The 13,870-nt window shown below is 36.7% G+C and overlaps 1 protein-coding gene across 8 annotated transcripts in view; it reads right to left on the bottom strand.

Annotated features, from left to right (window-relative positions):
* OXR1 (oxidation resistance 1) overlaps positions 1–13,870 on the bottom strand; it is a 226,639-nt gene that overhangs the window by 13,458 nt on the left and 199,311 nt on the right. For all 8 annotated transcript variants that reach the window (XR_001553586.2, XM_032442874.1, XM_015856040.2 and 5 more), the window contains one exon: positions 13,666–13,828. Coding sequence is in view for 7 of the 8 variants with exons in the window: in XM_032442874.1 (XP_032298765.1) it covers positions 13,666–13,828 (163 nt within the window). In the remaining variant the exon portion in view is untranslated. The remainder of the gene's footprint in view (positions 1–13,665; positions 13,829–13,870) is intronic.

Here is a 13,870-nt window from a genome sequence, read left to right as displayed (position 1 = left end):
TCGACACCCTCTGAAATCTTCTTTACACACAGATTTAATGAATCCCTTGAATCCAGTTTGCTCTCCAAAGTATAACTAGAAGCAAACCTCAGGCTTCTTCACAGGTTCTGACTCCTCTTAACAGTGAAGATAGTTAAGACAGCAGGACCAAAGTTTATTAACTCCCCAATACCATCACCAAAGTACCATTGTCCTGTACATTCTATTCACCTCCAAGCCTTCATAAGTTGCTCATCCATCAATAGATTCATTCCAAATGCCACCTCCATTTTGACAGGATGTGTGCAGCCAGAAAACCTTTACTCAGAAAGCTCTACAATATCCTATTTTGGAGTGCAACAAACTGTCCCTACTAAGTTTGAGATGGCTATTTGAAATGGTAGTAGCCTCATTAATCAGAAGGTCCCTCTGCTTCTACAAGATGGTTTTATTCATATTCTGCTTATATCTTATTCTATCAAGGTTCCTTCTCTGTAACAAAATTAATCCTCCATTCTGTTTCACAAAGTTCAATAAACTTGTAATTTTAGTCTATTCTCTACACTGTCTATTATCCTGGTCACTCCAGAAGATGCTTTTCACACACTATTCCATTCTGAGCTTTCATTCTTCTTTGCCGTACTTCATCAGCATTTCATGTGCTATTTATCAGAAGTATGCCAAAAGGTCTTACATGAAACTGCAGTCTCACTGCCATCATATTGGATGGATTTTTGAAATAAATCTGTAGTAGGCTTTGCAGTCAAATCAGTTATGAGGTTAATGTGTGCAGAACAAGGCTGAAAAACTGGCTGGACTACTGGGCTCAAAGGGTTGATGATACTGATTCAACTTTAACCAGGAATAATTCTCAGGAGTCACTATTAGATCCTATAATGCTTCATCTACTAATTAGTGCCTTGAATGAAGAGACAAAATATACCATCAGCAAGCTTAGGGGAGGAACCAAAACCTAGGGAAATCAGTCCATACACCGAAGCAAAGGGCAAGGGCTATTAATCAAAAGTACCTCAAGAAGCTGGAGAGACCCAAGTGGGATGGAGTAGTCCCCACATGACAGCACAGGCTGGGGGTTAGCTGGCTAGACAGCAGCTTTGCAGAAAAGGACTACAGGCCAGGAAGAGGTTGGATCTAGCATCCTAGCACACATGCTAGGATGACACACAAGTGTCTACTTGTGACAAGAAAGGCTAACCACATTCCAGGTGACAGATGAAAGAGCAATGCTATATAGCACATGGAAATTACTCCTTTGTCAGGAGAAGTTGTGAAGCTCTATGTGCAGTGTTATGGCCACTTCTCTCAACTTCAGAACAAGGCAAAGATCAATACACTGGACAGAGACCAGTGGAAGGTCATCAGGTCATTCATTTCAGGATGGAAACACTATTCACAAGGATTAAATAAGGCATTTGGTTTTATTTGGCCCAGTGGAAATAAGTTGGACAAATTCTCCTGCATTCAAGTTCTTATGGTGCAAGATACGGTTATCAGAATTCCCATACAGACCACATCCTTACACAGAAGTTGCCAGAATACTTGAACTCTAGTGATCTAAGTATTCTGCCCAGGATTAAAGCAGGCAAACCTATGCTAGTCTGTGGTACACTTTATTTACTGCACCCTCTCGTCGTAACACTGTATCTGCATCCAGTCTCCTGGATACTGAAAGAAACTACTTTGAGTAGTGAGAAAGTATTCTTGAAGAACCCTCTCTTGTCCCTCTAGTTATCACTCTGTGTAGTTAGATCTTGCTTCAAGAAGAATAGAGGCAAAGACAATAACTAAAGCCCTGACAGTTGAACTGAGCACTGGCTGGTATAGACTGAAACAAAGAATATGCAGAGCCATATGCAGAGATTAGTGTTTCAGCACAAAATGACTCTGCTCACTGACTTGAAACAGTCTACCAAAATAAAATTCCAAGAGCTAGTCAAGTTTGAAATAAGTATGGGATTAGAGATATAATATTCTAAACCAACGCAGCTGAGAAAATAGTAAGTCGCATGACTGTATCAATACTTTTCAGCTTGATTTTGCACCAGTTATATTTGAGTTGACCATTTAGAAAATGAGAGTTTTAATTTTTAATTACATTAAGTCAAACTGAGGATTTACATTTAATTGTTAAGATTTAAGATTCCCCTTCTCAAGAAACTTGTTTTGAAAGTTCCTAATACGGAACTTGTCCATTAACAATACACATGAAAACACAGTTGCTTGAATATCCAGAGAGGACAGCTTGCCACACACAACTTCAACCCTTTCAGCCACTGGTTATAAGCTGCTGTAAACATGCACTCTGCTTGTGTCAGTAAGGCATACCTCTGCAAGTTTAATTAAGTAAAATAAAACAGTCAACACATATACCTCATACATAATTGCATGACTAAACATGCCTCAAACCAAGTACACAAGAACTTTCAGAGTTAAACTGCTGAAAAAGTTTCCAGAGAGAGGAATGTCGTATCTTTCAGAAACACTGTTCAGTTCTGATAAGAATGGAGAATGAGTAACCATTCTCTTTAGCATCAGTTATCTATACTCTAATGCTTAACTGAATATGAAATAGAAGAAATATAAAAGGAGGAAAATGTATTCATTTCACTCATAATTCACTATTCACTCATAATACACCTGTGCAAAACCAGGTGAACTGAAAGCTCTCTTGTGAATACTTTCTCTAAACTCAGAAGTTCTACATCTTGTTCTATGTTATTTCATTAAAAAAACCCAAAAACATCTGGGTAATTTTATTAATTCGTCCACAAGTTAGTTTAAGTCATCAATCTACTGCTACATTATCAGTAACTGAGAAAGGGCAAGAAAGTATTAAAACTTCTCTAAAGGCTGTAAAATAGGTTCCAGTGAAAATTCATCAACTGAATACTGTTATGAAATGCTCTGAAATTGCTTTTTATTTACTTATTTACTTTAAGTAAATCTCCTTCCATGGTTCTGGACCCTGCCTTATAGTCAGGAATGGAGTTTATGCAGGGCAACTCAGGCAGCAGGTGTGGCAGTACAGCTAAGCAATTCAGTTATGTGTGGTTTTCAGCCAAAGAAGCTTCCTGTCAGGCTACTGTTAACAAGGAAGGGAAGGTACAAGAGTTAGCCATTTTAGGCAAAGGAGAAGGACCTGAGTCCACTAAATTGGCAGGCATTACTGTTCTTCCTCTTTAAAACTGGCAGTCTCAGAACTGCTCTGCACACCAGGATACTTTCCATAGTGGTGACAGAAGAGCTCAATATGTCACAAGACAATGCCCTCCACAGCATTGCAGGAAGGACTGTTAGTTATCCACCATGAAGTGCTCTGAGCCTACAGCAACTGCAGAAAGTCATAATTAATACGCATTGAAGAAAAATTAAAAGTTCTGCAACAAGCACAACTAATAAATGAACTTTAAAAGAACAGTCTGAGCCTTAAGCACACAAAACGTTTGCACAGTCTGGAAGCCTTTATAACGAACGATTTTTCAAGATATTGCAAATCATTAATTTGAGAGAGAATGCCAAGAAGACAAGCTTATTTAGCAGGCACAAATATTAAACAAAACTTACAATGCCTGTGCAAAGAGCTAACAATCAGAATTAGGAAAATCCCTTTCTTAAAGAGATGTCAACTTGGTTCCTGCTGTCAAAGAACTTACCTTACAGAATACAGTAAGGCAGTTTCAGCACTAGCAGGTAAACTACAAGTCGAGTTGCCTCAATCAAAGCACTCAGTGCCTGACCTCACGCTGACACTTGAAGGCAGGCTGATCAAAAGTAAAACACCAAATCTGATTGTGCCTTGACAAAGTGCTGTGCCATATAGATGCCACATATGCTTACAAGCAGGCAAATGAATCCTATGTGAGATACAATCTCCGACTGCACAAACCACTAAAAAATGCACAGAAAATATAAGCCTCTGCTACTTGGTTGTTTTCTCTTAGCTTATAACCAATCTTCTCAAATGTTCATCTTCTATTGTATTGTATTTGTTGTGAAGCCCAAGATTTCACAACTATTAATAATACTGTATTTAATAACCTGGGTATGGCAAACATCTTACATTAATACGAGGTTGTAGACTTAATAATCACTAAAGTACTGAGCTACACTCTGCATCATTACTGCTGTTTTCATTCATTTGGTTGTGGTGGTGTTGTTTTTATTTTTACTTAAAAAAATATTCAGGTCAGTTCACTATTGTAAAAACTGACTTCTAAAAGTTCTTGGTAGCAACCTTACACTTCTGGAATCCACAGAAATGAAGCATTAAATTCTCATCTTTCACGTGGAAAATCCTATAAATGCATCTCTACAACCCAAGCATAGTTAAAGAACTGCAATCATCAGCTCACTGTTAACCGATAAATTAAGAATCTCCAAGTTTACGTAAGCCTCAAGACGTGGAAACCATGAAAGACAACATCATTTTAATGCTATTTGCATAAAATCTTCAGAATATAAAAGCCTGAGATAAGGCTTTACTGGCTTCTCCCCCTCTGGTTAACATTCTCCACAGAAGCTCTGCAAAACATTCCAGCCACAACAAGCACTTCGAAAGGCAGCATTCCACCTTTTGTTCTCTTGTTTGTCTGGGGCCTTTTGTCTGAAAGTGCTTTGACAGAATGAACAATTGCCAGCATTCTGGACATTCTCGAAACTTACTGGCATCTTTTCTTTTTCACTACAAAGAGTCAGTAGGAAATAGGTTTAGGAAGAAAACCAGACAGACTAGACAGCAAATGTATCGCTGGCATTTTGATGTGGGAGCACAAGCCTTGGACAGCCACCGAGATTTTGTCCTGCTGGATTTTCCTGAGAAGGCATCAAAAAGCACTTAATCACCTATAGCAAAGGTGGTTTGGGTAAATAAACCAGTGAAATTTATGCTTAATGAAAGCATATTTGCTTGAAGCACATAATCCCATTTGGTCCAAAAACTATGTTAACTTCATGTCAGGTGAGCTTTCGCCTTGAGCTTCAAAAGAACAGTGATGGAATACTGAGACAAAACTTCATATACTCTGCCAGTCTAATATGCTTTCCATTGTCTTGCATAATACAAGCAATGGCTGCAATACTATTCACTCTTCTGTAAGGCCACACTGGCATATTAGCTTCATGACCTTTCACTGAAGGAAAACAACTACAAAAAGTAAAAAACAAAACAAAACAAAAACAACAGAAAAACCACAGTACCTCTTGCCAACATAGTAACGTTTTAAAAATATTCTTCTCCATAGTTAATTCTTACATCTTTTTTATCCGACCCAAGTGGTTTCATATATGAGAAAACTGTGTTCTCTACAACTCTCCCAGCAAAGATTCTCAGAATTGAGCCTCCCACAGGCTCTCACATTGTTCAAACTCTACAGAGGAGTTGATATTCACTCTTGCATGAATCTACTATGCTTTTGTAAGCATAGGTGGACTTTAGCTAACACAAATTGTTTGTCCTAAAAGGAAATACATGCAACTGTTGTGCTTAAGAGAAAAATAGTAAGCACCAAGATGCATCTATATCTCTATATTTAAAAAGACACACACACCAGAAATCAGGTATCTCCAACTCTTATAAAGATGGCAAAAAGTTCGTCAGACTGAATTTAAAATAATCAGAAAATTCAATTTCTCCCAGGTCTGCCAACTGTTAGTTTGTAAAGCACAAGTAAACCGTGAAGATTACTTCCTCCCTTTCCCCAAGATTTAATGTTCTGCAAGTCTCACTGACAAATTTTTTTATATTCTACTGCAAATTTAAGCCTCCCTGGGCAAAACAATATAGATTTATGGAAGTAACCATATATTTTTCTAATTTAGTATAAAAACAGCATTCTGCCTTCCCCCCTCCCTTTGTTAGAGATGTAAGTACAGCCAGCACACATTGCCATGAAGCCAGAAGAATTAGCAGAAATTCATGCAGAAACAGCAGTTTGGATTTACATTTCAATTCTTAAATGCTAATGTAAACTACATTCAGTATATTTGCTACAAGTTTCTGTTTATATTAAATATATTAGTCCGAAAGTGGAAAAAAAAACACATCAAAACCCACCAACATAAAGACTGCCACAGTCCCCTAACTTCCAAAGTAATTGCTCATTCCACCAGCACTAAACATCAACAATTACATTATGCACCCGATCAATTATTCAGGCAAAAACAGTGAAAATCTGACTTCGTATCCTGTTTACACATTCTAAATTTAAACTTTCAGAAACTGTCTATGCACCACCACAATATGAGAATGAAATAACAAATATACTGCACTGAAAATTACCAGAACATATTTATGATTAACTAGCTGATGATTAACTAGCTTCCCTTCTTCACATGCCAGAAATGAGACATTTCCCTTCTAAAAGGAGAAAAAAAAGCCATTCGAGGATGTTTGAAAGCATTCTCTCTACCTGCAGTCAGTTCCAGGCACGGACAGAGCCCCACAATGGTGACAGGATAGGCTGCTAGATGCAGGTTTGACTGACATGGCAGGGAACAAATGAGCAAGTGTACAGTAGGGGAGTTGCATCCCAAATGATGACGGTACAGAGAAAAAAAGGTTTCCTGTGTTCAAGAGTGGTTGCAGAGAACGAGCTCATTGAAAGGCTAAAATATTTAAAGATACAGAACAACTTAAATTTTCTGTACACAATACTCAAAAACACTAAATTAGGAGCTGCTTGTGAAACTGTGACATTATCATTCACAACTAACAAATTCTACCAGCAACAAATTTGCATTTAGTATTAAAACAAGTTTATCTCACTATTGTTCACAAGTACATATCAACAGTCAGTTTTCTCTTGGAGTTCTAACACTGGTTAAAGTTTAATCAGCGGTAAATTTCTGAAGGTTTTAAAAGTGTTCTGGATGCTAAATACTTTTTTTTTTTTTCCTCAGAATTGTTTTAATTGCTTTCCTTTAAGGATGTTTATTTAATCAGGTGTGTTTGGCTGTAATATCTAAAGCATTCCTTTGAGAGTTTCCTTGTAGCAAAAGTTGCAGGCTTTATTCCCCTCCTCCACACCCAATTCTCCTAGTCCTGGGAAAAAAAAGTGAATAAGCAAAGGCAGGAGCAGACAGCAGCACAGCATGAACACATCACTTGTGCTGCTGCTCTGATCTAGAAGCCAAGAAGGTTAAACAGAGGAAAACAGAACTCACATTTAACTATATAGCACAGTGTGCTCTGAAACATCTCCTCTTGCATTAATAGGGAACTCCATATATTTCAGATGGATAAAAATGTTTCTCTTTTTTACCAAATGTTTCTTAGGAGCTGGAAAATCTTTGGAGACTTTGTTCCAGCTCAGGAGAATTATGAGGAAGTGAGCTATGAACTTTTCTTGTTTTTTAAAATCACTTGCACATCCAAACCTGCCATTACAAAAGAGCTCACACATATTTGGCTGCGTACGTGTAAGATTCAAATAAAAGCATAACCCCATTTATTATTATTTAAATCACTAAGAGAGCTAATGCCTGAGGATAAAGCAACAAACACACTGTACAGGCTGAATTAAAACCGTGTCATGTTAAAAAAAACCTGCAATACACATAAGAAAATTGGAAAAAAATAATAAATCCAGTAGCCCAAACTTAGATTTTCTGCATCCTGTCCATTCCTCCCTTTTAAACCACCTGTGAAAAAGCATTTAAGCCAAAAGAGAAAGCTAATCACAGAACCAGCTCCCCCTCAGCTTTGTTTCCCTTACAAAAATAACACAATAAATTCCTCCCAAATGCTAACTAAGACATTGCTTCTCCAAAGCTGGAGGAAGAACCTTTGAATCCATTACATAGTTTTGACTTTAGAACTTCCCCACTTTTCCTTTTTTAAATCTTAAGCAATCAAAATAACATACTTGAATGCTTCTAGTTTCTCTTGAAATGAAAGCAGCTCCTTCCAAGAGCTTCTCAGAAGGACTTTTACATCTTGCAAAAAAAGCAATGAACTTGCTTGGTGGGATCTGAAAGCTTACTTTCTCACCTAAGTAGAGCTGCAAAGTTTAACAGGAGTAAACGCACCAGAAACTATTTCAAACCAGTCTGCCTGCCAACCTTGTTTTGATGTTCTGTCTTCCAGCAACTCTGACCACCAACTGGCATCTGAACTGGACACTGGAAAGGGAAGGCATGTACAAAGCAGGTAACAAGAGCCAGGGCATCATTGTGAAACAGTGCAGTTACAGAAGTGACAAAAAGCTTTGCCTTATGAATGGCCTCCATCCTGCTTCATCATACTTTTCTGTATGGCCAGAAGACAAATTCCTATTAGATAGAGGAAAAGAGCTCATCTAAGAATCTCAACCCCAGGAGCATTCTTAATTAGAGAGAATAAACTGTTCTTTTATCCTTTGGTGCATTTCTGGGCTTTACTGCTGATCTGGTAAATTGAACCAGAACCTTGCATCTTTTTGCTAGCTGATGCATGCCTTGCCATAGAAGTTCATAATTAAAGAGAATCCACAGATAAGGAAAAGCAGCTCAGACCCAACGTATCTGCAGCACACACACTTCAGAGCATCAACCTATTTGCTACCCAGACAACAGAACACAACAAAAAGCATCTACTTGTATTAAATGATAGCCTTGTTAGTGCCATTACTAGTTTGTTACTAAGCAAAATATCTCTATGCAATTAACATTCAAGGCAGAATCACACAAGGCCATTTTAACAACTGTTAGACATTATTTTTCCAATAAATTAATTTGTCTTTAAAAAAATGACAGGAAATTTACAAAACAACATGATTTATGAGTTTGATATATAAGTTTGATTTTCCCTCAGATTAGTTTATACATTGGCCACGCAACATTCAAAGTTATCAGCTTACAAGATTGCAATAAAAAAAGAACACAGTATAATATGCACAGTAAGAAAAACAGGATGCAGGGCGTGAAACATCTTGGCAACTTTGTTAGATAGTATTATTCTGTTTCACTTAGTAACTAAACCAACATCCTGATACCAAAGAGATAGAAGTTGAATTCTTCTACTCTTATATGTAGTATGCATTTATTTTCAAACAATATCACATTAGTAACTAATTAATTTTGCCTGCTCTTTTCCTCCTAAGGGAGGGAAGATGGCATAGTTCTGATGAGAGATGTATATCCTGCATGTTAAAACAGTAAACATTCAAGCTGTCACAGTCTACAACATCGGGAACACACCAACCTTACTAACTGTTGTAGAAATTCTGCAAAGTACAATAAAGGCACAGTTCCAGGCTTTGCTATTAGAAAACTTATAGAAGACAAATGAAAGAAGATAAAACAGACCTCTCAATAAGAAGCAGACCGACATATGAAAAGCCTTTCGCATAAATTTGGAAACTGTCAAGTTTAGTAATAATGATATTACTGTCTATCAACAATATAACCTCAGGTATTAGCTCCTAAGCAAAACAACAGCTTTGTCTTCCTGAACAACTGGATGCTTAAACACCTGTGCTGCAACAATTTCTGCAGGTACATAGTTTCACTTCAGCATGGTTTCTTAGCCTACGATTAACTGAGGTCTGAGTGCAAGAAACACTCTGCAGTACCACAGCCAGCTTCTAGGGCACTCTGTACAGCACTGACTGGTACAGCTCTTTAGCTGGCCAATAACACTTGCTTAAGGAAATCTAACTTATGTTATCCTTTGTTTCAACAATTCAGGAAAAAAAATAAAGGCATTTTATTATCCACAAAGTTTTCCTCTGCATTTCCAGAGGCACTGGATGCCATTAGGAGTCTCTGTACAAGATTTTTAGTCATATGATTCAGCCCCAATTCCTATCAAAGGGACTATCTCAGTTCTCTCCATAAACAGGCCTTAAGTATTTGTAAGGAGAGGCACAATGCTCACTAATATGCCCATTTTACTACTACAGTAGTGTCACAGGGCATAGTCCAGATCATGTAAAGAAGTTGTCACCTACAGCCAATATCCCAATCCTGAAAATCCTTCTGCTTTTACTTCACTTAAAGACATTATCACTGTTTGTGACATTCATTTTTCTATAATAACAAACAATTTTTGAACACTCTTTTGTTAATGATTCAGGAAACTGGGAAAACTGGCTGCAAACATCTATCAGCTTATGCTCCACTTCCGAAGCAGACTTCAAGACATTTTCAGAACAAACTGGCTTTGTGTTATCCAAACAATGGATGCACTAATGGATACCATTATAACAGTTTAGCTTCCAACTACTTTAAGACTAGCTTGCAGGTCCTAAGACAATGAACTTCCTGTTTTCACCATTCTTATGGATGAGTATTTAAGATTCATTTAGATCTGAAATATGACTCAATCATGGAAAATTTCAATGATAAGATCTGATGACAAGGGGAAGTGCAAAGGAAAAGGAGGAATCAGTACACTTCATACAATTAACTCTTCCAGTGCAGAGTAAATCTTATGTTTCTTCTTAAGTCTGTTAATAGAAGTAAACATATTTCCTTAATTGATATCATCAAAAGTGCTTTGATGTCTCAAAAATATTTAGCTCTGTCCATACTGAGTAACTCCATTTTTCACACCAGTATTCTAGTTGAAATCAGATTTATGCTGAAAAAAATGTATTTCCAATACCACAAGATAATAAAGACACTTAATTATGGTACCTAACCTCAGTAGTTTTCATTTATTCTAGAATCAAATTAATATTCTCTGAAGAGATCATTACTACTTCAGTAAGAAAAAGGACATACAAAAAATTTATAATGAAGAAACATAAGAAAGCACAAATTATGTCATTTCTTCATTATGCATTCTTAGACAGTAATTTCCATCCTCTCTAACACCCTTCCCCTTGCTTCTTGGAACACAGCAACTTACTTGGAGCACAGATCTAGATACATTGCTTTGAATATTCTTGGCAGTTGACTGTTCTTCCCAGATACGGTCCATTGCCTCTCTAAACCTTTGAGCAGACTGGGCCTTATTTATGCCCAACTTTCACAGAAAAATATTTATTAGCAGGTTTTGCAAGATGCAACTTCATGTGTGCACAAGTTCAGTAGAACACAAACAACTCTGTACTACACCCTTAATATGCTAAAAAAAAAAAAACCAACCCAAACACTTTGCATACACACTTGTTTTCCATTTATTCCTTCCTCCCGTCAACTTCAAAATACTGCTGTGTCACATAGGAAAGTCTTACAATCCCAACCAACCCAGGACAGATCGCAACAAAACTCACCAGAACAGCCAAACATCCTCTTCCCTGATGAATGTTGCAAATTTGTTTGAACACACACAAAAAAGTAAGATTTGAGTATAATACTTTAAAGAACCTAAAACTTAAGAGCACACGATATTTTTTTCCCTGTATTAAATATGAAATATTAAAAGTAGTATTTATATGATGGCAAGAGTCTTGATCTTCTTGCTGGTACATCAGCAGAAATTGTACCTGCTAACTTATTTCATGTCAAAGGCTCATAGTCTATCTATACAGACCACAGAAGAAAGAACACATTTCTAATTATGATTTATGTTACTAGTCTCTGCTTTCCCTTTTTCATTAATTCTTTTTCTACTGAACAAACAAAAATAAATCACAGTAATTCCTTGAAGTCTCTTAATAAAAACGCTGCACCTGGATGTGTTAATACAGGACTATCACACAGACAACCATGACTGTCTCAGAGCACCTCCACAAACACCTGGGTCAACCATTAATCCTCTTCTCTCTGACTCTACTTTTGGAGTATCACACAACAATAGCAGAGATATCTTTGAAAAAGAAAATTCCACTAGCTTTCTCTTTCAGAAATCAATAGTTCTTTGTCATATATTTGTACATAAAGCTTTTATTTTCCATTTTCTTTCCACCCCAATCTTTCCTACCATTGTTCTGAAGAAGGCAATCTTTTTTTCAAGTCAATGTCTCCAAAAATCAACTCAGTTCCACTAAAGTGTCCATGATACTATTCTCCTGCTAACTTGGATGAAGTCAGGATCAAGAGCTGACAGAAAAAGTTTGTTAGGCCAAAGGAAGAAAATGCATTGGCTAAAACTGGAAAAAAAAAAAGAAAAACAACAGCGGAAATAATGGGCATAATAGCAATCACAATTTTGTCAGCAGACAATTATTTTGTCTGATGGCACTTTCGAGCACATACGACAAAAGCAGCACAATTCATTTATAAATAACAGGTTGAAGCACCTGGTAGTGCCAAACATTTTGAATTTTTTTTTCCTCCCAACCTTTTTCTGGATTAGATTATATGAACCACATTTGAGATAATCTCCACACAACACAGACGGAAATAACAGTATTTTTAAGTGCTGCTTACAACTGTTTCCAGAGGAGACCTAAATAAAGGCTGAAGGAATGACCTCATTTTATGGTAACTAACACACTTAGGGAGAAGACTGCCTCTAGCAGCTTCACAGATAAATCCTAACACTTTACAAGTTTAATCCTGAAGAAAAACTTGCCCTACTTTCTCTGAAAATGGTTCTGTGCTTCTATTAACATTCTGTTAACAAAAAGTTCATTGTGAGATTGTGCATTAATAAATTTGGTCAGTTGCTAGCCTGACCACTGTGTCCCAAAAAGCTAGGCTTTAATATATCAAAAGGACTTTGAGCTAGAGGTAATATCAAAATGTATTAGTAGTAAGAATACTTGAGTAATACAAAAACTGAAAATCAAGATTCAGCAGATATGCATGGAATGTATTAATGTCAGTATTGCAGCAAAAACTTCACATAGTCAATTAGCTGTTATACCAGCCTAATGCTACAGCTAAGTAATATGTTTGAATACAGATTTCTACTAACATTCTACCTTCTGAGGCTAAGAAGAAAACTATTATCAATGAAAAGGCTATGGAAGTTTTTAAAGTTTCTTCACACTACATAAAACACAAACATGGAGCTGTCCAGTTTTAGTATTCTACAATAGGAAAAAATAAAAATAAAAACCAAGCTTACAGTCAGATACCACAATTGCTGTCCCGAGACTCAAAGCAATCACTGCTGATGGGATACTCAAACAATTTGACAAGAATCAAACTTTCTGACTGACACTTGAATGCACAATAATACACGTGTTTATACTGCATGTACACTAAGAAACAACTACAGATGTGCAAACGTGTCCATAGAAACACAGTGGACACAGATTAACACAGGATGTGTTCATTGAAAATAGCTTCAGTTACAGTATATTACTAAAATCCATGCAACACACTTATGCACTGAAAGGTTACAATAGTTGAGAAGTTCTTTACTGGGTTACTGGAATAACATTTCATTAATCTATTAATTTTCCTTACTTTTCTCATCCCTAGTTTGAGGTCTACCAATCACTATTAGACATATGCATAATAAAGAAGTGCTTACAATCAGAAAACGTCAGACTGAAAATTAAGTCTGCTTCATCAATGTTAGACCCTCTCTGCTGTAATCGCATTCAAGTTTGAGGGTGGTTTTTTTTTTTTTTTTGTTTAACTTAAATTGCTTCAGATAAAATGGACTTGTAACTGTGAAATGCTGCCTGACCTCATGTTACAGCAAAGCATCAGGATGGCATAAATTAAGCAATTATGATTACATTAAGCAGTCAGAAGTATGTCACTTTGTACACTGGGAAAATATTTATTTTCATAAGAATATTATTGAAATACTGTTAAAGAATCTTTGACACTGTTCTTCCTTACCTCCCACTCTTTAGCAGGATCTTCAGTAGTAGACTCTTCACTAGTTTCAGGTTCTTCCTTCTTTTTTACAACTATAAATCCAGGCTCTCGAAGAGATTCTCCAGTATCTTCTGCGTATAGCTCTGGACTCCACTGGATGAAGAAGACATACAGGTGATCTGTCCTAGAGAAATCAAGTAACGAAACAGAAAAAACATGGCAAAAT

The sequence above is a fragment of the Coturnix japonica genome, chromosome 2, assembly GCF_001577835.2.
Source record: "Coturnix japonica isolate 7356 chromosome 2, Coturnix japonica 2.1, whole genome shotgun sequence".
Classification (NCBI taxonomy): Eukaryota; Metazoa; Chordata; class Aves; order Galliformes; family Phasianidae; genus Coturnix; species Coturnix japonica.
The sequence above is the reverse complement of the archived record's forward strand: the minus strand, read 5'-3'. Positions and strand labels throughout refer to the sequence as shown.